At 43.5% G+C, this 24,509-nt stretch overlaps 1 protein-coding gene across 1 annotated transcript in view; it reads left to right on the forward strand.

Moving 5' to 3' along the window:
* Positions 1-806: 806 nt before the first annotated feature.
* The window catches only part of LOC121571186 (Kv channel-interacting protein 4-like), a 191,360-nt gene continuing 167,657 nt past the window's right edge, over positions 807-24,509 (forward strand). The window contains exon 1 of the mRNA XM_041882537.2: positions 807-1,418. Within this exon, the coding sequence (XP_041738471.1) occupies positions 1,331-1,418 (88 nt within the window). The 5' untranslated portion in view covers positions 807-1,330. The remainder of the gene's footprint in view (positions 1,419-24,509) is intronic.

Genomic DNA, 24,509 nt, shown 5'->3' on the forward strand with positions numbered 1-24,509 from the left:
TTTTGAGCGGCTAAAATATGATGGCCGCAGCCCGTCAGTCATTATCAAGGCAGATGAGATAACCTTGGCTCCCTGGCTGTTATTACCCTTAAATTAGGTTCCAGCGCCGTGCAATTAGGTTCCAGCCCCTTCCCTGGCTCGACATGTTAACCGCCTTCTCCCAACCTCTCCTCATATCACTCTCTGATCCTCACTCAATATTCCTCCTCTCTCTTGCAGTCTCATTTTCTTACTCTCTCACCTTGGCTTCTGTACCTATATCTACCCCCCTCTCTCTCCCTCCCCTCCCTCTCTCACCCTTCCTTTATCTCTCTCGCTCTCTCTCTCCCTCGCGCTCTCTCTCTCCCTCGTGCTCTCTCTCTCCCTCGCTCTCTTTCGCTTGCGCTCTCTTTCGCTTGCGCTCTCTTTCGCTTGCGCTCTCTTTCACTCTCTTTCGCTTACGCTCTCTTTCGCTCTCTCTCTCTTTCTCTCTCTCTCCCTTCTCTCTGTCTCTCCTTGGAAACATATTCCATTCAGTTAACACTGTCCATCTCTGGTAATAGTGCATTGCGGCGTGATGTGACAGGCCCATAATCTGCTGTGCTGTCATTGCTGATTCATTGAGGTAGACACTTTCCCCCTACTACTTTCCCCACCTCCCCTTCACTCTCCTCCTTTTCCTCCTCCTCTCTCCTCCTCCCTAGGGCCAAACTGTCCCCTCCCACCTTGGCAACAGTCGGCGAGGGCAAAACATCCACAGATGGTGCTGAGTAGAGTGATCAGCCGGCGTAGTACTGGAGCAAGAGAGGGAGAGAGACGTGGAGAGATACTATACAAACAAAGTAAGAGGCGGAGAGCTACTGTACAGACATAGCGAGAGAGAGGGGTGGAGAGAGAATAACCTCAGTTGTAAAAGAGAAGCTTCAGTGAGAAGGAGAAAGCGAGGAAGTAGACACTGCAGAGAAAAAGAGAGAGGGCAATAAATACAGAGCAGCCCTGTGGGGACCCAGAGGTAAACTGACCCTGACAGAGCGCTCGCTGCGCAGCATCCCACTGGTGATCGGAGCCAGCCCCCGGAGGCGCTGGAGAAGCCCTGAGAGACGTGTCACATTAAGAAGAGCCCCCCGGTGCTCTCCACACACACATGAGCCCACCGCGGCCGCCACACTCACACACACCAGGGGCACGTCGGGGAACGTAGCCACGCAGAGGAGTGGAGTGGACTGGATGACAAGAGGAGAGGAAAGTCACTCTTTCACTCAAAAGCCTAGAGAGAGGACCAAGAGGATTACACCCTGAAAAGGAGTCCCCAATCCCCTCGTGCCGCTCACCCCTGACCCCCGAAGCCAACATGAGCAGCTGCAGGAAGAGGTGCAAGAGGGAAATGTTTAAATTCGCCCAGTACCTGTATAAACTCGTCACGGGCACGCTCCATGCAGGTAAAGTTTCTAAGGGGCTTTGTGCCATCACTTCTCTTCTACTGTGTGTTGTGTGAACAATAACTTTCTGTTGCTTTCTCAGTCCTGCTGAGGAGGGATGTAGCCCGAAGAGTTGTTGTTATCTTGGAAGTGACGTTGGTTGCTGTATTCTTGGAAGCTGCTTCTAAATGTGCTCATTTATGGTCACTTGCTTCAAGGTGCAAAGCAGAGCCAAGCTTCCACAGACGCATAAAACTGCCACTTTCAGAGCTATCAGACATTTTATTTCTTGCCATGCCTTGTGGTGTCTAGCTGATGTATACAAATATGACTCTGGGTCAAGTTACAGTGAAAAATAAATTCCAGATCATTGGGTGTTTGTGTGTATGTCAGAGAGAGAGAGAGCGGAAAAGAGAGCGATCGAGCCGAAGAGAGAAAGAGGGTGAGGAGGAGATTGGAAGGGACTGAAATATTATTTATCTCGTCAGCTTGGACAGGTGCCTGAAAATATGCCACCCATCGCTAGTAGTAACCCTTCCAGCATGCCTGAGCTGCACCGCACAAATGTGATGTTAGTCATTGAGGACCGTTTACACAGCTTCATCAAAGAAGCCCAATTATGCTGCAGTTTATTGTTTTGTCACAGATCAATCTGTGAATCATTATGGCTGTGACAACACAACCTTCTGTCATACCTGACCGTAATCGATTTATAGAACACTTATAGCATTTTACTTTATATGCAGTGGCCTATATATTATGCTACTTTAATGAATTTGTAATGCTGTTTGTTCCAGTGTATGAGCCACAGAGCTTATTCATGGATAAAGCGTATTCTTGGTCATTAAAAGTGACTGAAGTTTAATTCTCATTAATATATTAATCAAGTGGCAAAGTGACCTTGGTCAATGGGTTGCTGGCTCCTCAGCGAACCTCTTAACAGGTAAATTATACAGCCATACTGCATCAGCAAAATAATTCCCATAGTAACTGCCTTGTTTGCATGATTTAGGTGTGATTTTTAAAACTGTGACTATATTAACAGATTCATCAGTACTACCTTAACTCTCACGTCTGAGCTTTGGTGATGGGACTGATGGTAAACCAATGAGATTTAAAGAGATTACATATTGGATTATATTGGATTACAGCAGATTAAGATGTGACAAGTTCAATACAGAATAAAGGTTACCTATAGTAGCTTGTGGCTATAACATGATCTAGAGATACTGTAAGCATACAGTATTCATAGAACGTGCTTGTATACATTATTCATGAAATGGTGTGTTTGTTTATAACTCTCGCTCATTCAGTTGATTTTCAATCCATGTATTATGAAGACACTGGCTTTTGTAATGAATAGAGTACATTGTCAACTCTCTATGGTCTCTCTGGGCTATGAGACATAATGTCCCTATCTTTTTAGTACATTCATTTGGCTGCCTCACAGAGGTTGATTATCTCGCCAGTCGCTACGTGTAAGATAGTGTTGTCACGATACCAGAATTTTGACTTCGATACCGATAACAGGTTTAGTATCACGATACTGTCACGATACTCAATTCAAAAATGATACCACAACAAAAAGAAAAAGAGTATTAGCCAAAGTCACAGAATAGCACTTGATCCAGACAGATACTCACCTGCTGCTCTGTTCAATTGTTGGGCATCTTTTGAGTTCAATATCATTACATTTGAATATTAGAACATTTTTGTACTTTTTTGGGGGGAGACATCCATGTATGCATTAATGAATCAAATATACAAATCAGACAATCAATTTGACTTCGTTTTTTACCAATCTAACTACAAAACAACATAATGGTAATAATTTATTTGAATGGTAAATCTCTATTGATAAACTGGGTAAATCAAGATGTAGCCTAGGTCTATTCACAATAGAGGTGAATGCATATTATTCAATAGGAGTGAGTGCATGCATTGAGTTATTGAGCTTGTTTTAGCTGATTTAATGGGGCGACTGATGACGTACATTCCATTCCATTTAGGACTTATTTTATTGGCAACTGCTAGGAGAACAGAATTTTATTGTACTGATCAACAACATTTGTGTAGAAGAAGCGATCTCATACTTTATAAAAGTGTGTGCTGTATCTTTAAGAAAGTAATGACGTCATTAGCGAGGCTGAATGTGGCTGTGGAATCGGACTTTGTAGTTATGGAATCTAGTGGAAACCAGACGGGAGGCGAGGGAGACGAAGTGAATTAGTAAAGGTTTTGGTGACAATCAGCTTTGAAATCAGCATATTTTGCATTATGGTTAGCATATTATCACAAACAAAGTACTAGGGTAGTGAATTGATGTTTCTTCATCTGTAAGCTAGCAAGAAAAGTTAGCCTACAATTAAAACTGGAAGCTACCGGTATCATCTTACATTGTAAAAGTTTTCTAGCCTGCATTGATTAGTAATGAAAAGTTTCAATATTTCTGGATTATTCAAGTTGGGAGCTAACAATGCAGCCCAGACAGCTCTAGCAATGAATGAGTAAGTGGAGCAGGCAATTTGCTCTTCACACTATTAAGGAGATGCTCTGATATACAGACTTCATCCTCTCAATCACTTGAGAAATTTGACATAAGTACCGAACATTACAAAAATTATAGTACCAAATCGTTTTTTTTTGTATCGAGAAAGTACCAAAGTTTTGGTATACCGTGCAATACTAGTGTATGAGGTGGCCCTAAGCCTTGAAGAGGTGCTAAATTAAAACGTAAATTACCTACAGAGGCAAAGGTGCACCTTCTGAAGTGCTATGTGGAACTGCATGTACTTCAATGAATAGCTGCTCCATACTCATTGCAAATGCTCAGGAATATATATAACATAATTTATAATACATTTATACATGTAGAGGACATCTCCGCATTGGAGAGGTTAGCGGTTCAGTACATGACTGGATTTGGTTGGCTACAAACATCTGGTTGCGACCATGATCAACAAAAAAAGTGCTCTGGCGCGTCCTTGCTGATCTTGGGGAGATGTCATGATTGGTGTTCTCCACCAATGGGCAGCCTCGCAGCGAGATGTCAAAAGTGTGCTCCACCAACGGGCAGGGTGTAGGAGGGTATTTTCCACTCAATTACACCACTCAATGATGTGGTCAGTCACCATGGGAGGTATGGAGCGCGGAGGATGATCTCCTCTCCGCCAAGCGCATATTTGGTTTCCATACCAACAGGTGATTGTGGTCAGGTTACACGTCAGCAATTGTCGTTCCCCCTTGTCTCCTCATCAGAACACGTTTCCTATTATTCATTGAAGCATAGATGTTATTTTCTCAAAGTAGCATTATTCTGGCCTTTCATTTTACAAATTGGTGGATAATATAGGCCTAAATGAAATATTTTTGGCAGTCATTTGTGTTTTGAAACCTGATAAAGGTTGACTTATTTCAGGTGTGTGGATATACCAGTAAAACAGGCCTTTCTAAAAAGGAAAGCTCAATCTGCTTATAGTGTAGTTAGTCTTTTCTGGCATTACTCCCTTTATTGACAGACAACGCCTAACTTATTAATTATGAATAGATATGGATAAATCGAGCAGCTTTAATTCCCATTGGAGGAAGCCCAATTCCTGTAAACTCGCTGACTCCGGCAAACCAAAATGTTATTAACCTCTTAAATCCAGTACAGATGTTTTAAGTGTGCATTGCCTCTTTCTCTGAACCTCCAATCCCCATTGGTGTCATTAAAAAGGTGATTCTGACACAGCAAAGTGTTCACGCAATTAAATGGAGTATGTCAAGTGCCAATATGATACGTTTGATCAATACTTGTATTGATTTGTAAGAAGCCCTATCGTTTGGTATGGAGGTGTTGCGCTTTTGGTGTGGTGCTTTATCTACAATGATAAAATGCAAATGATGGAAAGTGGTTATCTGCCAGTTATTTGCACATTTGGTGTAGACGGGTTCAAATCAAATCAAATCACATTTTATTTGTCACATGCTCCGAATACAACAGGTGTAGACCTTACCGTGAAATGCTTACAAGCCCTTAACCAACAATGCAGTTAAAGAAATAGAGTTCTATTTACAGGGGGTACCGGTTCCGAGTCAATGTGCGGGGGTACAGGTTAGTCGAGGTAATTTATACATGTAGGTAGGGGTAACGTGGCTATGCATAGATAATAAACAGCGAGTAGCAGCAGTGTAAAAACAACGCTTGCTGTGCGGTAGCAGAGAGAACAGTATGATTTGGGTGACTGGAGTCTTTGACAATGTTTTGCGCCTTCCTCGGACACTGCCTAGTATATAGGTCCTGGATGTCAGGAAGCTTGGCCCCAGTGACGTACTGGGCCGTAAGCACTACCCTCTGTAGCGCCTTACGGTCGGATGCCGAGCAGTTGCCATACCAGGCGGTGATGCAACCGGTCAGGATGCTCTCGATGGTGCAGCTGTAGAACTTTTTGAGGATCTGGGGACCCATGCCAAATCTTATCAGTCTCCTGAGGGGGAAAAGGTGTTGTCGTGCCCTCTTCACGACTGTCTCGGTGTGTTTGGACCATGATAGTTTGTTGGCGATGTGGACACCAAGGAGTTTGAAACTCTCGACCCGCTCCACTACAGCCCTGTCGATGTGAATGGGGCCGTGTTCGGCCCTCCTTTTCCTGTAGTCCATGATCATCTCCTTTGTCTTACTCACATTGAGGGACAGGTTATTGTCCTGGCACCACACTGCCAGGTCTCTGACCTCTACCCTAAAGGCTGTCTCATCGTTGTTGGTGATCAGGCCTACCACTGTTGTGTCGTCAGCAAACTTAATGATGGTGTTGGAGTCGTGCTTAGCCACACAGTCGTGGGTGAACAGGGAGTACAGGAGGGGACTGAGCACACACCCCTGAAGGGGCCCCCGTGTTGAGGATCAGCGTGGCAGATGTGTTGTTGCCTACCCTTACCACCTGGGGTAAGTCCAGGATCCAGTTGCAGAGGGAGGTGTTTAGTCCCAGGGTCCTTAGCTTAGTGATGGGCTTTGTGCGCACTATGGTGTTGAACGCTGAGGTGTAGTCAATGAACAGCATTCTCACATAAGTGTTCCTTTTGTCCAGGTGGGAAAGGGCAGTGTGGAGTGCGATTGAGATTGCGTCATCTGTGGATTTGTTGGGGCGGTATGCGAATTGGAGTGGGTCTAGGGTGTCTGGGATGATGGTGTTGACGTGAGCCACGACCAGCCTTTCAAAGCACTTCATGGCTACCAACATGAGTGCTACGGGGCGGGCAGTCATTTAGGCAGGTTACCTTTGCTTTCTTGGGCACAGGGACTATGGTGGTCTGCTTGAAACATATTACAGACTTGGTTAGGGAGAGGTTGAAAATGTCAGTGAAGACACTTGCCAGTGGGTCCGCACATGCTCTGAGTACACGTCCTGGTAATCCGTCTGGCCCTGCGGCCTTGTGTTTGTTGACCTGTTTAAAGGTCTTGCTCACATTAGCTACGGAGAGCGTGATCACACAGTCGTTTGGAACAGCTGGTGCTCTCATGCATGTTCCAGTGTTGCATTCCTCGAAACGAGCATAAATGGCATTTAGCTCGTCTGGTAGGCTCATGTCACTGGGCAGCTTGCGGCTGCGTTTCCCTTTGTAGTCCGCAATAGTTTGCAAGCCCTGCCACGTCCAACGGGCCTCAGAGCCGGTGTAGTAGGATTCAATCTTTGTCATGTATTGATGCTTTGCCTGTTTGATGGTTTGTCTGAGGGCATAGCAGGATTTTTTTTATAAGCGTCTGTTAGGGGTGGGCGATATTAACAAAAATTCATATCACGATATTTTCCACTGTCCGGACGATAATGATATAATATCACGATATACTGTAAAAAATAAATGACTAAATATTGCTTTTAACCTTATAGAAACAGAAAGGGGGCACACATTTTTTAAAAATTATATTTGTTTTACTTCTGTGGTAAACCTGTGCAAACATGAAACATAAACAAAGGTATATGAGTTAAATAAAATGCAGTAACATGTTATAAAAAAATATTTAAAGTACTTTTTCCTGCCAAATATAAGAAGTGCAGTCTTTTTTCAGCATAACACCGGTCATTATGAATTAAAGTTGTAAACCTTTTCAAATTAACTTCAAGCATTAACCAGACAGGCTGTATGTTTCTCAGTTCAGCATGTAACAATTCACTGCCTCCCTCTTCACAAGTTTTGTGCCAGGAACACCAGCCTATTGACAGTTTCTGGCTTCAATGTTGCACTGTGACATGTGACCACATTGCCCCCAGTGCTAAATGCTCTCTCAGAGGGCGAACTTGTGGCAGGGATGCATAAGTATTTATTTGTCAGACAACTCAGTTGTGGGAAGTTGGATGCGTGAACTCGCCACCACTCCAAAGGATCAGCCTCACTGTCTGCTGCCATCATCAGAGTGTAGCTGTCCAGCTCTTGCTCGATGACCTGTCTCTGGGTTCGTAAGGCAGGTGCACTACTGGTTTTCTTAAAGAAGCTCCCAAGGCTCTTCTTGGACTTCTTTGCTGATTGTGGAGCAGTGGCAGCTTCTTTCTCTCTCTCACTCTGGTCCTCTTCAAAAAAGAAGTCTCCTACGGTTGTGTTCCCTACCAGGAGGGCTTCTGTCTCAGAGGCAGCTCTCACCTTCACCTCCACCAGCTTCTCAGTGATCATGTAGGTGGTCTTGAACCTTGGGTCCAGAAAGGTAGCCATGGTGAGCAGCTCATCTGTTTCAGGGTCGGTGTATTTGTCATTTAGGTAATTGAGGACCCTTATCTCTCTGGTCAGTTTGGCTTTGCCCTCATTTGATTTCAGAACCTCTGTCTTGAACAAATGGAGGACCGGCTTCAGATAGGACACACTCACGTATGTCTCTCCTGACAGGGCATCTGTGAAATCCTGGAGGGGCTTAAGTGCTGCCATGATAGAGTCAAAGACCTCAATGTCTTGCCAAGAGGGTGCAAGGTGCCGTGTTTTTTTTGTCTGCTGCCAGGACTTGTGTGATGGCCGTTTCCTGCTCCTGGACTCTTTCCATCATCTGCAGTCGAGATCACCACCTTGTCGGGGATTCCGTGATGAGCTTGTGGATGGGCAGACTCAGTTTATCCTGTGCATTCGTCAGGGCCTTCTGCTTCTTCCAACTATAGGAAAATGTGCTGACCACTTTCTTGCACACTCCTGTGGCCCGGGAAACCCAAGGTTCGTTTTGGACACTCCTCTCTGCAAAATAAAAAGGTGAAAAATAATTACATATGAATCACAATTATTCAATAGAAATAACATAGCATCTGCTGTAATTACAACAATTTACAGCATGGACACTGGACATGATTACAAATTTAATCCATCTATAGATTTACAAACAACTGTTGTGATTAAGAGAGCTATGTTGCTTTAGAAAATGGGATCATTTATTGAGTAGGCTATTTATTATTGAAAGAGAGAGGATAGATTCATATATTGAACCATTGGTTAATGTATCAATTATAAATAAAAGCTATGCAATCCATGTAATGTTTGGATATTGCACACATTTACAAATTGCAAATATTCTAGATTTGCATAGCTGTATATATCCGGCTTAACGTATAAGAGGGATCAGGCAGTGTAGTCAGCTCTAACTTTAAACAGAGGAGATAAGGAATACAATAGTTATTCTGCATTTTATGTTGTTGTTTTTAAGTGACGTTATTTTTCTACCTAGCTCTATGTGTTTTGGACGTTGAAACTTACCAATAGCAATGTGTAGCCTGTGTCCGAAACACCCTAGTCTTGTCCATTTGTTCAGCTCCAATGCTTTGTCGGTAGTCATAAATACTTGACGCGACTCTTTCAAGCCCCAGGATGAAAGTGCCTCCCTCAGCCCAGCTGCAATTATTTCTCTGGTGTGGTCGTCTGGGAAATAAGAGGTCTGAAGGCATTTGCTTTTCAGCTTCCAGTTGTCGTCAATGTAATGAATCGTAAGGATAATGTATGGCTCTGTGGTCCCCCTTGACCATAAGTCGGCAGTGGTAGAGAAGAATGCAGCGTTACGGATTACGTTGGCAACTCTGTCCCGACATTCTGTTTAGAGTTCTGGCAGACATGTTTTGCTGAAGTATTTACGGCTCGGGATCTCATATCTAGAGTTCGAATCAACTTTCTGAAACCGTCTTTCTCCACAGTTTGAATTGGTTCCATGTCTTTCGCTATGTGATACGTAATTGCACTCGTTATCTCATTCCACTTCTTGCTCTTCTTGTCAGTTCCAAACGACAGAGGAGGCCCCCTTTTTTCGAACCAATTCTTCGTTGTCCTGCAAATCAACCTCAATAGCGTTATTTTCCTTGTCTTCAGTCATCCTCAATGCTTGATTTTCTGACACCTTTGCTAACGAAATGAGTTTACTTCACTAAATGTTCGCTTACTGCAGTTGCGCATGCTTGTTTGTTGACTGATTGGCAGGCAGATCGCGTGTAACGTCCATGCTTCTAGTTTTTTTCTTTGCTAAAAAAGGCTGTGTTTCTAGTAAAATAAACAATTTGAACTAGCCCACTAGGCTGTATCACTCGACAGAGATTTTGAACGAAACAAAAACGCCTTATTTCATACATTTAATTTATCATGATATGCACGATATGGCAAAATCCATATCATGGCACAACGCCATACCGGTATTCACGTTCATACCGGTATACCGCCCACCCCTAGCGTCTGGATTAATGTCCTGCTCCTTGAAAGTGGCAGCTCTAGCCTTTAGCTCGGTGCGGATGTTGCCTGTAATCCATGGCTTCTGGTTGGGATATGTACGTACAGTCACTGTGGGGGCGACGTCGTCGACGCACTTATTGATGAAGCCGGTGACTGAGGTGGTATACTCCTCAATGCCATTGGATGAATCCCGGAACATATTCCAGTCTGTGCTAGCAAAACAGTCCTGTAGCGTAGCATCCGCGTGATCTGACCACTTCCGTATTGAGCGAGTCACTGGTACTTCCTGCTTTAGTTTTTGCTTGTAAGCAGGAATCAGGAGGATAGAATTATGGCCACTAGGAGCACCACTTCTGAATCCAGAAAATCACATTGTATGATTTTTAAATAATTAATTTGCATTTTATTTCATGACATAAGTATTTGATCACCTACCAACCAGTAAGAATTCCGGCTCTCACAGACCTGTTTTTCTTTAAGAAGCCCTCCTGTTCTCCACTCATTACCTGTATTAACTGCACCTGTTTGAACTCGTTACCTGTATAAAAGACACCTGTCCACACACTCAATCAAACAGACTCCAACCTCTCCACAATGGCCAAGACCAGAGAGCTGTGTGAGGACATCAGGGATAAAATTGTAGACCTGCACAAGACTGGGATGGGCTACAGGACAATAGGCAAGCAGCTTGGTGAGAAGGCAACAACTGTTGGCGCAATTATTAGAAAATGGAAGAAGTTCAAGATGACGGTCAATCACCCTCGGTCTGGGGCTCCATGCAAGATCTCACCTCGTGAGGCATCAATGATCATGAGGAAGGTGAGGGATCAGAACTACACAGCAGGACCTGGTCAATGACCTGAAGAAAGCTGGGACCACAGTCTCAAAGAAAACCATTAGTAACACACTACGCCGTCATGGATTAAAATCCTGCAGCGCACGCAAGGTCCCCCCTGCTCAAGCCAGCGCATGTCCAGGCCCGTCTGAAGTTTGCCAATGACCATCTGGATGATCCAGAGGAGGAATGAGAGAAGGTCATGTGGTCTGATGAGACAAAAATAGAGCTTTTGGTCTAAACTCCACTCGCCGTGTTTGGAGGAAGAAGAAGGATGAGTACAACCCCAAGAACACCATCCCAACCGTGAAGCATGGAGGTAGAAACATCATTCTTTGGGGATGCTTTTCTGCAAAGGGGACAGGACGACTGCACCATATTGAGGGGAGGATGGATGGAGCCATGTATCACGAGATCTTGGCCAACAACCTCCTTCCCTCAGTAAGAGCATTGAAGATGGGTCGTGGCTGGGTCTTCCAGCATGACAACGATCTGAAACACACAGCCGGGGCAACTAAGGAGTGGCTCCGTAAGAAGCATCTCAAGGTCCTGGAGTGGCCTAGCCAGTCTCCAGACCTGAACCCAATAGAAAATCTTTGGAGGGAGCTGAAAGTCCGTATTGCCCAGCGACAGCCCGAAACCTGAAGGCTCTGGAGAAGGTCTGTATGGAGGAGTGGGCCAAAATCCCTGCTGCAGTGTGTGCAAACCTTGTCAAGACCTACAAGAAAAGTATGATCTCTGTAATTGCAAACAAAGGTTTCTGTACCAAATATTAAGTTCTGCTTTTCTGATGTATCAAATACTTATGGCATGCAATAAAATGCAAATTAATTACCTAAAAATCATACAATGTGATTTTCTGGATTTTTGTTTTAGATTCCGTCTCTCACAGTTGATGTGTACCTATGATAAAAATTACAGACCTCTACATGCTTTGTAAGTAGGAAAACCTGCAAAATCGGCAGTGTATCAAATACTTGTTCTCCCCACTGTAGATGAAAACTCTCTTTGTAGATAGTGTGGTCTACAGCTTATCATGAGGTACTCTACCTCAGGTGAGCAATACCTCGAGACTTCCTTAACATTAGACATTGTGCACCAGCTGTTATTGACAAATAGACACACACCCCCACCCCTCGTTTTACCAGACGTAGCTGTTCTGTCCTGCCGATGCACGGAAAACCCAGCCAACTGCATATTATCCGTGTTGTCGTTCAGCCACGACTCGGTGAAACATAAGACAGTTGGTTTGTCCCACATCTCTAATCAGTTATTTAGCATAATTTACTCAATCTCAGAGATTTTGATATTTTATATTAGCCTTTTGGCAATTTGGATAATGTTAAGTGTACATTGGCCCTTTTAGAAGATGTGTTTTCTTACAGAGTGACTTACTGTATAGTAAACCACCAATGCTGCTGCTGGTGGTTAAGGAAAGTAAAGACATTGTATTTAGCCTGAAAACATCTGCTGAGGGGTACAGCAGCCAACAGTGAATCAAGATGATGATGAGATGCAAGAAGAAGGGCCGTCAAACATATGAAGTAGAACATTATCATTCAATTATTGGAGGCAGAAAAGCATTTCTACCTCAGTTAACCCATTGCTGAATGAAAATCTGCAGCGGCAAAGGATTTGAGACTTGACGTGATTAACATCTCAAATTGTTTTGACCAGATCAATGACCACATCACTGTGATGATCAGGTAGTAGAAGGATAGATGAAGCAAATTACTGCATATGATTTTAATCGAGTTGTTCATTGTTCTAGAATAGGCTCAACACCATTGCTTTATTGATCATTTTACTTTGAAGGCACAGTCCATGCATGCTCTATGTTACAGTCACTGAGATGATATCTCTATGCATAGGCCTACAGTGCAGTATGCCACCATACTGTATATAAATTGGCTTATTTTACTGGCAACTAGCAGATGAGTGTGATGCTCTGGTTTATTTATGTGGATGATGAACAATGATAAATTAACATGACATTTTTCAACCTGTCCAACCCTTAAGGTTATGGCGACTACAATAGCTACAGTAGGACTGCGGTTGAATTTATATTCGTGACACACGTTCTATGTTAACACCTTGGCAGAGCAGGCTCCTTGAATATTTCAGCAGTGCTCAGCCTCAGAGTACAGAGGGGGAAAAAAATCCGAATTGTACAGGTTCTCTGGCCATAAAACGAAGCTGCAACGATTTATCTGTTTATCTTACACATCTGCCTTCTAGAATGTGTTGTTTATCATTTTACATTTTAGTCATTTAGCAGACGCTCTTATCCAGAGCGACTTACAGTTAGTGAGTGCATACATTTTCATACTGGCCCCCCGTTGGAAACGAACCCACAACTCTGGCGTTGCAGGCACCATGCTCTACCAACTGAGCTACAGGGGACTATGACGGAGAGAGGAAGAGAAAGAGACTATCCACCAATCAAGTCCATTTAGGTGTTCAGTGTTCTAGAATAGGCTCAACACCATTGCTTTATTGATCACTTTACTTTGAAGGCACAGTCCAAAGCTGCATGATTTACGCGTTTACTCCTTAGCGGGCCTAATTTAAGAACCAATCCTTTATCTTGTCAATATCCCCCCAGACCTTGTGGCAACATTCTCTGCACAAGTGTTCCAAGTCGCTCCTGTACATTTCCTCTTCTCTTCTATGCAGCCGATGCGTGCTTTAAATCGTCTATTTGCTCCAGAGCTGAGGCAGATATTTCCCCCTCTCTGGTCGGATGGGCTCCTGAGCATTCAGCTGTCACCGGCGGCAGCTCCTGTAATGCATCATCCGTTTTCAGCCGGACAGGCTCAGATACCCGCCGCTGATTCCAGAACATTCACGCCCATTTCCCTCCTGTTTTGTTGTTTGTAATTGAATCCGTTACCTGGGGAAAGTTTCCTTAGATAGACTGCAACTTTTGTCTCTCTAAAGAGGTGTACAGGTCCCTGGATTCTGTTGAAAGCTGTTGTGATCCTTCATTGATTTCAAGTAATTTTATTTAACAAAATCAATTTGAATTCTGTCGAGACTAACATTTCCTCTCCTTGCTCTTCTTTTATTGTAAAGTGAGAGAAATGTTGAGACATGTTGCCTCCATGAAGACAAGCAGTGATGTTCTATATACTTTCGGGGCTCAATTCTTTCGATTCAGCATAAGACGTGTTCATGGGAAGTTGCTTGTAGGGAGAGATATTTGCGTTTGGATCCATCCCAAAGCTTTGGACATTGCTGATACCCATTCTTCTGCTCATGTCTGCTACAAAGTACAGCCTGTTTGGGGGTGATTGTGTGTATCTTTGTGTTTGAGTGTGCATCAGTGTGTGTTTACATGTGAGCAAAGGTGCACCTCTGTGTGCATTCCCGGGACTGCCCATTTTCTAGTATGTATATTTATTTTTGAGTGTGTGGCGGCAGAATTTGGGGTGAGCTGTTGCCATTTCTCAAGGGATATGTTCTGTGTTGGACTGTGATGTTATGCCTTTCATAGACTCCTGGTATGTCTGCACCCTAACACAAGGCCGTTGTGTTCTGGAACTGCTGCTTGTATAAAATAAGAGTTGTGTAAACAATATGATTGTATTATCACCTCCCACTACAGTGCATTCGGAAAGTATTCAGACCCCTTTGACTTTTTCCACATTTTGTTACTTTACAGCCTTATTATAAAAATGGATTAAATCGTTTTTTTCCCCCTCATCAATCTACACACATTACCCCATAATGACAAAGCAAAAACAGGTTTTTAGAAATTTTAGTAAATTTATTACAAATAAAAAACTATTACATTTATATAAGTATTCAGACCCTTTACTCAGTACTTTGTTGAAGCACCTTTGGCATCGATTACAGCCTCGTCTTCTTGGGTATGATGCTTCAAGCTTGGCACACCTGTATTTAGGGAGTTTCTCCCATTCTTCTCTGCAGATCCTCTCAAGCTCTGTCAGGTTGGATGGGGAGCGTCGCTGTACAGCTATTTTCAGGTCTCTCCAGAGATGTTCGATCGGGTTCAAGTCCGTGCTCTGGCTGGGCTTCAGAGACTTGTCCCGATGCCACTCCTGTGTTGTCTTGGCTGTGTGCTTAGGGTCGTTGTTGTCCTGTTGGAAGGTGAACTTTCGTCCCAGTCTGAGGTCCTGAGCACTCTCGAGCAGGTTTTCATCAAGGATCTCTCTGTACTTTGCTCCGTTCATCTTTCCCTCAAGCCTGACTAGTCTCCCAGGCCCTGCCGCTGAAAAACATCCCCACAGCATGATGCTGCCACCACCATGCTTCACCGTAGGGATGGTGCCAGGTTTCCTCCAGACGTGATTCTTGGCATTCAGGCCAAAGCGTTCAATCTTGTTTTCATCAGACTAGAGAGTCTTGTTTCTGATGGTCTGATAGTCCCTTGGGTGCCTTTTGGCAAACTTCAAGCGAGCAGTCATGTGCCTTTTACTGAGGAGTGGCTTCCATCTGGCCACTCTAACATAAAGGCCTGATTGGTGGAGTGCTGCAGAGATGGTTGTCCTTCTGGAAGTTGCTCCAATCTCCACAGAGGAACTCTGGAGCTCTGTCAGAGTGACCATCGGTTTCTAGGTCACCTCTCTGACCAAGGCCCTTCTCCCCGATTGCTCAGTTTGGCGGGGCGGCCAGCTCTAGGAAGAGTCTTGGTGGTTCCAAACTTCTTCCATTTAAGAATGATGGAGGCCACCGTGTTCTTGGGGACCTTCAATGCTGTATAATGTTTTTTGGTACCTTTCCCCAGATCTGTGCCTCGACACAATCCTGTCTCGGAGCTCTACGGACAATTCCTTCGACCTCATGGCTTGGTGTTTGCTCTGACATGCACTGTCAGCTGTGGAACCTTATATAGACAGGTGTGTACCTTTCCAAATCATGTCCAATCAATTTAATTTACCACAGGTGGACTCCAATCAAGTTGTAGAAACATCTCAAGGATGATCAATGGAAACAGGATGCACCTGAGCTCAATTTCGAGTCTCATAGCAAAGGGTCTGAATACTTATGTAAATAAGGTATTTCTGTTTTTTATTGTTAATACATTTTCAAAACCTGTTTTTGCTTTGTCATTTTGGGTATTGTGTGTAGATTGATGAGGGAAAAAATGAATGCATTACATTTTAGAATAAGGCTGTAACTTAACAAAATGTGGAAAAAGTCAAGGGGTCTGAATACTTTCCAAATGCACTGTATATAAGGGACAGGTAACCATTTACACTTCGAGTTCTTCCCTGTTAAACCAGAGATAGATCTCCTTCTTAGCTGCTTGATTAAAGATGTTTCTGTTATACAATTAAATATTCTCTGCCTTAATCTTTGGATCGAGTTTTCCACAACATTTGGTGCCGTGACCCGGGTGAGAGCGACCTGACTTTTTGATCCATTTCGCCTGGCTTGGACCCAGACATCCCTCTGGCCACAACCCTCAAAAATCTCTGTGAGGGACTGTCTGTTTTCCAGCCAAGCCTTAATGGCGAAAGATCTCGTCCTCCTCATCCACAACATTTTGGGGTTCAATTTGGCAGAACTATTTCCCTATAATAATGAATCTGTCCGGTTAACATTGATCAATGGGAGCACAGTGGTGTCTCCAATAGTAGGGATTGGTTTACCTATAATCATGTGAAATATACTGTGGGACCAGTATATTAGCAGAAATTGGATAGCCTGCAAGCAGAAATTGGATAGCCTGCAAGTAGGAATTGGATAGCCTGCAAGTAGGAATTGGATAGCCTACAGCAATAATTGGATAGCATGCAAGTAGGAATTGGATAGCCTACAGCAGTAGGAATTGGATAGCCTACAGCAAGAATGGATAGCCTGCAAGTAGGAATTGGATAGCCTATAGCAGGAATTGGATAGCCTATAGCAGGAATTGGATAGTCTATAGCAGGAATTGGATACCCTATAGCAGGAATTGGATAGACTATAGCAGGAATTGGATAGCTTATAGCAGGAATTGGATAGCCTATAGCAGGAATTGGATAGCCTATAGCAGGAATTGGATAGCCTATAGCAGGAATTGGATAGCCTATAGCAGGAATTGGATAGCCTATAGCAGGAATTGGATAGCCTATAGCAAGAATTGGATAGCATATAGCGGGAATTGGATAGCTTATAGCAGGAATTGGATAGCCTATAGCAGGAATTGGATAGCATATAGCGTCCTTAATACAGCAATGCCCACAAGTAAAAGTAGACCAATCTGTAAATGTAGAACCAAACATTATGGTAAAAATACAAGGGAAATAAATTCCTATGTTGGTAGATACAGCAGCCACTACATCCACTTTTGGTAAAGGAACTGGGCTTGATCTACCCCTAACCAATAAAACTATAAACGTTTATGGGATTTCCTCAAACCAGGTAGTACATTTTGAAACAAATCCCATGCCCTGTTCTATAGGACCAGTAAACGTTGAACAGGTTTACCTATATTCACCCACCCACTCAACCATTTCATTTACATTAATTTTCATTTTCGTCATTTAGCAGACGCTCTTATCCAGAGCGACTTTACTGGGAAGACACTTGCTAACAAAACTAAATACTATGATTTATTGTACTCCCGATGGAGTTTTCGCTGATATCCCTAACGATGAAATTCGAAACCAATTTGTGAGTAAGCAAATTGAACCACTCCCCAAGACGGAGTGGGAAACTGTCTCTGTCTATTCTGTCTGAAGTTCCAGACTCATTATGGACAGAGAGCACTACAATGACAGTTGACTGATAGGCAGTGCTAGCCCAGTTATAATAAATGTTGATCCTAGAAAGAAACTATAGAGAGCTACCTTAAAAAGGAAGTTCCCTCCAAGGTTTATCTCTCCCCTTCTGAATTGGCCGATGTATTTTAAATATTTAGGCGCATTACATATTAATCTCAAAATAATCTATATTTAATGAGAATGAAGCAGAAAGTGAATATCCAACAGAAATTGGTAATAAATATATAGAGTAACATTGTTAGGGTAGACTAAAATGCAAACGCTGCCTTCCAATGCGGAGAAAGTAGAAGGGGACAATGACATCCCAGTGAATAGAATCATGTTTTGTTTTTAAACCTTACAATAGGGGTAAAAGCAGAACTTTGTTTGGGAGTGATACGTGTGTATTAGCAGTAGTGATTGAGAGGGTTTTCCTATTGGAAGGGGGTCCTAGTTGAAGGAAACAGATATGGAGACTAGTGAAAGTAACAAAAACAGTGATAAAGAAAGCTCATGGTACTCATGGTCTATCAGTTTAGGTTAAATTGAATGAGTGTTGACAGTATGGTAAGTGGTAATACTGTATGTTATTAGTAGCTTTCAGATAGCACTCTAATAATGTAATATCTTAATAATTTAAAGAAGGTCACATGATGGATACAAGTGTGTAAAGCATTTGGTTGCCTTTATTTGGTTTTATTATGCGTCTAAGCGAACAGAGGGATTGAGCCTTGGGACTGATATTAAATTAGAGGCCGCCGTCTGGTGTTGGGTTAATGATAAGCTTCCTGTGGACCCATAGATAAGCCACCAGTAAAAGTGAATAGTACTCACTGAACTCAAACAGGCTGTAAGGGACACAGTGGGAAAAGTTGGAACAGAGGTAATTGAATAAGATACTTTTTTGATGATTTTCAATTATTATTTCTCAATTCGATAGAGGTTGAATACACCAGTGATTTAAGTAAGAAGGTAATGTAATCTAAAACTATAATCTGTTTCCATTACGTGGAACACTGTCCAAAATAGAAGTGATTCAATCCAAATAAATTGTTTAGTACCAGGGCTGTAGAAAAATAAGAAAGAGCTGATAAACCAGCAGCAACTTTTTGAAGGCCCTAGTAGATTCGTTAAACAACAGGTTTTATATTTTGACCAGGGACAGAAAGTACAGAACACAAGCCACACGTCTAGGCAACAGGTCTAGACGATAAGATTACAAGTGAGAGGAGCTCTGGGAATGCTTACTTTAGAAGGTGCCTATTTCGCTTATTGGGACCCTGTATCATCTGATGTGTCTCCAATATGATTATGTATGTGCATGGTTTCATCAAGGCTTCCTGCCCAAAATGCAGTAAGCTTGATTGAAAAAGAGAGGGAGGTACAGTGAGGGAAAAAAGTATTTGATCCCCTGCTGATTTTGTAAGTTTGCCCACTGACAAAGAAATTATCAGTCTATATTTTTAATGGTAGGTTTATTTGAACAGTGAGAGACAGAATAACTAAATATCCAGAAAAGCGCATGTCAAAAATGTTATACATTGATTTGCATGAGGGAAAAATGAGGGAAATAAGTATTTGACCCCCTCTCAATCAGAAAGATTTCTGGCTCCCAGGTGTCTTTTATACAGGTAACGAGCTGAGATTAGGAGCACACTCTTAAAGGGAGTGCTCCTAATCTCAGTTTGTTACCTGTATAAAAGACACCTGTCCACAGAAGCAATCAATCAATCAGATTCCAAACTCTCCACCATGGCCAAGACCAAAGAGCTCTCCAAGGATGTCAGGGACAAGATTGTAGACCTACACAAGGCTGGAATGGGCTACAAGACCATCGCCAAGCAGCTTGATGAGAAGGTGACAACAGTTGGTGCGATTATTCGCAAATGGAACTGTCAATCTCCCTCGGCCTGGGGCTCCATGCAAGATCTGAGGAATCAGCCCAGAACTACACGGGATGATCTTGTCAATGATCTCAAGGCAGCTGGGAACATAGCCACCAATAAAACAATTGGTAACACACTACGTTGTGAAGGACTGAAATCCTGCAGCGCCCGCAAGGTCCCCCTGCTCAAGAAAGCACATATACATGCCCGTCTGAAGTTTGCCAATGAACATCTGAATGATTCAGAGGAGAACTGGGTGAAAGTGTTGTGGTCAGATGAGACCAAAATTGAGCTCTTTGGCATGAACTCAACTCGCTGTGTTTGTAGGAGGAGGAATGCTGCCTATGACCCCAAGAACACCATCCCCACCGTCAAACATGGAGATGGAAACATTATGCTTTGGGTGTGTTTTTCTGCTAAGGGGAGAGGACAACTTCACCGCATCAAAGGGACGATGGACGGGGCCATGTACCGTCAAATCTTGGGTGAGAACCTCCTTCCCTCAGCCAGGGCATTGAAAATGGGTTGTGGATGGGTATTCCAGCATGACAATGACCCAAAACACACGGCCAAGGCAACAAAGGAGTGGCTCAAGAAGAAGCACATTAAGGTCCTGGAGTGGCCTAGCCAGTCTCCAGACCTTAATCCCATAGAAAATCTGTGGAGGGAGCTGAAGGTTCGAGTTGCCAAACGTCAGCCTCGAAACCTTAATGATTTGGAGAAGATCTGCAAAGAGGAGTGGGACAAAATCCCTCCTGAGATGTGTGCAAACCTGGTGGCCAACTACAAGAAACGTCTGACCTCTGTGATTGTCAACAAGGGTTTTGCCTCCAAGTGCTAAGTCATGTTTTCCAGAGGGGTCAAATACTTATTTCCCTCATTAAAATGCAAATCAATTTATAAAATTTTTGACATGCGTTTTTCTGGATGTTTTTGTTGTTATTCTGTCTCTCACTGTTCAAATAAACCTACCATTCAAATTATAGACTGATCATGTCTTTGTCAGTGGGCAAACGTACAAAATCAGCAGGGGATCAAATACTTTTTTCCCTCACTGTATACAGACATAGTAGTACCGAATATTGCATTTTTAGGACTGATTAAGATGTAGCATAGTGAAAACTAAGCACATGTTTATTTGTTCTCTTCCAGGACTGATGGAATGTCCACTACCAAGATTTCTGATAAGTTTAAACAATGATTCAGTATCTCTCCCTTTGAAAGGCTTCCTGAGGCAAGTGCCTTGGGAGAGCAGTTAGTGAAATTCTGCAACACTATAAAGTATAAAGGTACCTGGATCTGGCTGTTAAGGGAGCTCCCAAATTAAGTAAGGCCTGGCATTTTGTTTGTTTTTTCCCTACGTTTTACCACACACACCAGCTCACGCACACACAACCCACCTGTCAATACTTACAGTGGGGAAAAAAAGTATTTAGTCAGCCACCAATTGTGCAAGTTCTCCCACTTAAAAAGATGAGAGAGGCCTGTAATTTTCATCATAGGTACACGTCAACTATGACAGACAAATTGAGGAAAAAAATTCTAGAAAATCACATTGTAGGATTTTTAATGAATTTATTTGCAAATTATGGTGGAAAATAAGTATTTGGTTACCTACAAACAAGCAAGATTTCTGGCTCTCACAGACCTGTAACTTCTTCTTTAAGAGGCTCCTCTGTCCTCCACTCGTTACCTGTATTAATGGCACCTGTTTGAACTTGTTATCAGTATAAAAGACACCTTTCCACAACCTCAAACAAGTCACACTCCAAACTCCACTATGGCCAAGACCAAAGAGCTGTCAAACGACACCAGAAACAAAATTGTAGACCTGCACCAGGCTGGGAAGACTGAATCTGCAATAGGTAAGCAGCTTGGTTTGAAGAAATCAACTGTGGGAGCAATTATTAGGAAATGGAAGACATACAAGACCACTGATAATCTCCCTCGATCTGGGGCTCCACGCAAGATCTCACCCCGTGGGGTCAAAATGATCACAAGAACGGTGAGCAAAAATCCCAGAACCACACGGGGTACCTAGTGAATGACCTGCAGAGAGCTGGGACCAAAGTAACAAAGCCTACCATCAGTAACACACTACGCCGCCAGGGACTCAAATCCTGCAGTGCCAGACGTGTCCCCCTGCTTAAGCCAGTACATGTCCAGGCCCGTCTGAAGTTTGCTAGAGTGCATTTGGATGATCCAGAAGAGGATTGGGAGAATGTCATATGGTCAGATGAAACCAAAATAGAACTTTTTGGTAAAAACTCAACTCGTCGTGTTTGGAGGACAAAGAATGATGAGTTGCATCCAAAGAACACCATACCTACTGTGAAGCATGGGGGTGGAAACATCATGCTTTGGGGCTGTTTTTCTGCAAAGGGACCAGGACGACTGATCCGTGTAAAGGAATGAATGGGGCCATGTATTGTGAGATTTTGAGTGAAAACCTCCTTCCATCAGCAAGGGCATTGAAGATGAAACGTGGCTGGGTCTTTCAGCATGACAATGATCCCAAACACACCGCCCGGGCAACGAAAGGAAGCATTTCAAGGTCCTGGAGTGGCCTAGCCAGTCTCCAGATCTCAACCCCATAGAAAATCTTTGGAGGGAGTTGAAAGTCTGTGTTGCCCAGCGACAGCCCCAAAACATCACTGCTCTAGAGGAGATCTGCATGGAGGAATGGGCCAAAATACCAGCAACAGTGTGTGAAAACCTTGTGAAGACTTGCAGAAAACGTTTGACCTGTGTCATTGCCAACAAAGGGTATATAACAAAGTATTGAGAAACTTTTGTTATTGACCAAATACTTATTTTCCACCATAATTTGCAAATAAATTCATTAAAAATCCTACAATGTGATTTTCTGGATTTTTTTTCCTCATTTTGTCTGTCATAGTTGACGTGTACCTATGATGAAAATTACAGGCCTCTCTCATCTTTTTAAGTGGGAGAACTTGCACAATTGGTGGCTGACTAAATACTTTTTTTCCCACTGTATGAATATTTGTTAGTGGTGTTAATACCTTGTCTGATTTATTGTGTAGGGTTTTTCGAGTTGGTTTTAGTAGGTTCTTCACGGGTTAGAAAGGATGCACCTTAAAGGGCACACAAATGAAATTGACTGAAGTATCCATTGTCTGAATTTTGGTTGCACACATGTAATTTCTCCTGATGAGAAATGCACTGAAAAACCACATGTAAACCTGGTCTAGAGGATGTTTGAAATGTTATGAAACAATGAATCTGAAGAGGATGTTTGAATATTTTTGAAACAATGAGTCTGAAGAGGATGTTTGAAATGTTTTGAAACAATGAGTCTGAAGAGGATGTTTGAAATGTTTTTAAACAATGAGTCTGAAGAGGATGTTTGAAATGTTTTGAAACAATGAGTCTGAAGAGGATGTTTGAAATGTTTTGAAACAATGAGTCTGAAGAGGACCACCTGGCTCCACAGGTCTGTTCACTCTCACTAGAAAGATCAGTGACGTTGGTTGAAATTTAAATATAATATGTAAACGCTGATAAGTATGAAGAAGTGTGTTGTTGTTGACACAAATCTCACTAGATTTGTATTTATATCCCAGTCTTTTTTTTCTTCTTTACGCTTTATCGTTTATCAATAGTTCTGATTGGGACAGGTGTGAAGGACAGAGACAGAGTGCTGCTCCTGAACTGTGAAGAAAGCACAAAAGGAAAGGGGTATGCATGAGTGGTGTGAGGGAAACCTATCTCTATGGGATCAAATTATTTTCTTATGGAGTTATCAAGGGTTGTAATTAAAATTTTCTGATTTGGTTTATTTTTATTTAACCGGCAGTGTTTTTGGGGGGACACATGATTCACGGTGTGAGTCATGTGTCAATCGGGGGAATGGTAAGGGTTGTAGAAAAGAATTGTACGCACCCAAATTTACTACGATCGCCACACAAATCTGTGCCCAATGTCTAATTTGTGTCACGCTCTGGCTCCGGGACTTTGTATTTTGAGCCAGGGTGTGTTCGTTTTGGTTGTGTTTGGTTTGGTTGGGTTGTCATTGGTTGTGTTTTCCTTGTTTGGTCAAATGACTCCCAATCGGAGGTAACGAGTGTCAGCTGTCGGCTCGTTATCTCTGATTGGGAGCCATATTTACACTGTCTGTGTTCACCTTGTGTTTGTGGGTTTTGTTCCATGTTCTGTCAGTGTTACAGAGGACTTCACGTATCATTCTTTATTTGTTGTTTTGTTCCAGGCTTTAATTAAATAAAGTCATGTTCGCTCAACGCGCTGCGCTTTGGTCTACTCATTCGTCAGACGATCGTGACAGAAAAACCCACCATACAACGACCAAGCAGCGTGTCCAGACGGAGGCAGACTGGACATGGGAGGAAGCGCCGGGAAAGGAGATAGAGAGGCTGGCGATGGCCCAGGTGGGCAAAGTGTGGTCCTGGGAGGACATGCTCGGGGGGCAAGGGACCTTGGGGGTAGGATCAAGGCCCTGGGGAGAGAGGGAGCAGCGGCGTCAGCAATGCCATCGTCGGACGGAGGAGAGGCACCCCCAAGAATTTTTTAGGGGGGCACACGGCATGGGCGACTGGGCAGCAGGAGGCTGCCACAGGGGCGAAATAGGAGAAGAGGAGAGAAGGCCATCAGGTTACGGGAGCCATTGGCGAGAGGAGGGAAGGAAATCGTAGAGGCACGGCGAGAGGGACTGAGGTGGATTGCCAGTCCGGTCCGGCCCGTTCCTGATCACCGTTTAAAGCCAGTGGTGTGTGTTCCCAGTACGGTCCGGCCTGTCCCTGCTCCACGCACCAAACCTACGGTGTGCGCCGCCAGCCCTGCCCGGCCCGGTCCTGCTCCTCGCACCAAGTCTACGGTGTGCGTCGACAGCCCTGCCCGGCCTGTTCCTGCTCCACGCACCAAGTCCACGGTGTGCGTCGACAGCCCTGCCCGGCCTGTTCCTGCTCCACGCACCAAGTCTACGGTGTGCGGTCGACAGCCCTGCCCGGCCTGTTCCTGCTCCACGCACCAAGTC

Source organism: Coregonus clupeaformis, chromosome 8 (assembly GCF_020615455.1).
Source record: "Coregonus clupeaformis isolate EN_2021a chromosome 8, ASM2061545v1, whole genome shotgun sequence".
NCBI lineage: Eukaryota > Metazoa > Chordata > Actinopteri > Salmoniformes > Salmonidae > Coregonus > Coregonus clupeaformis.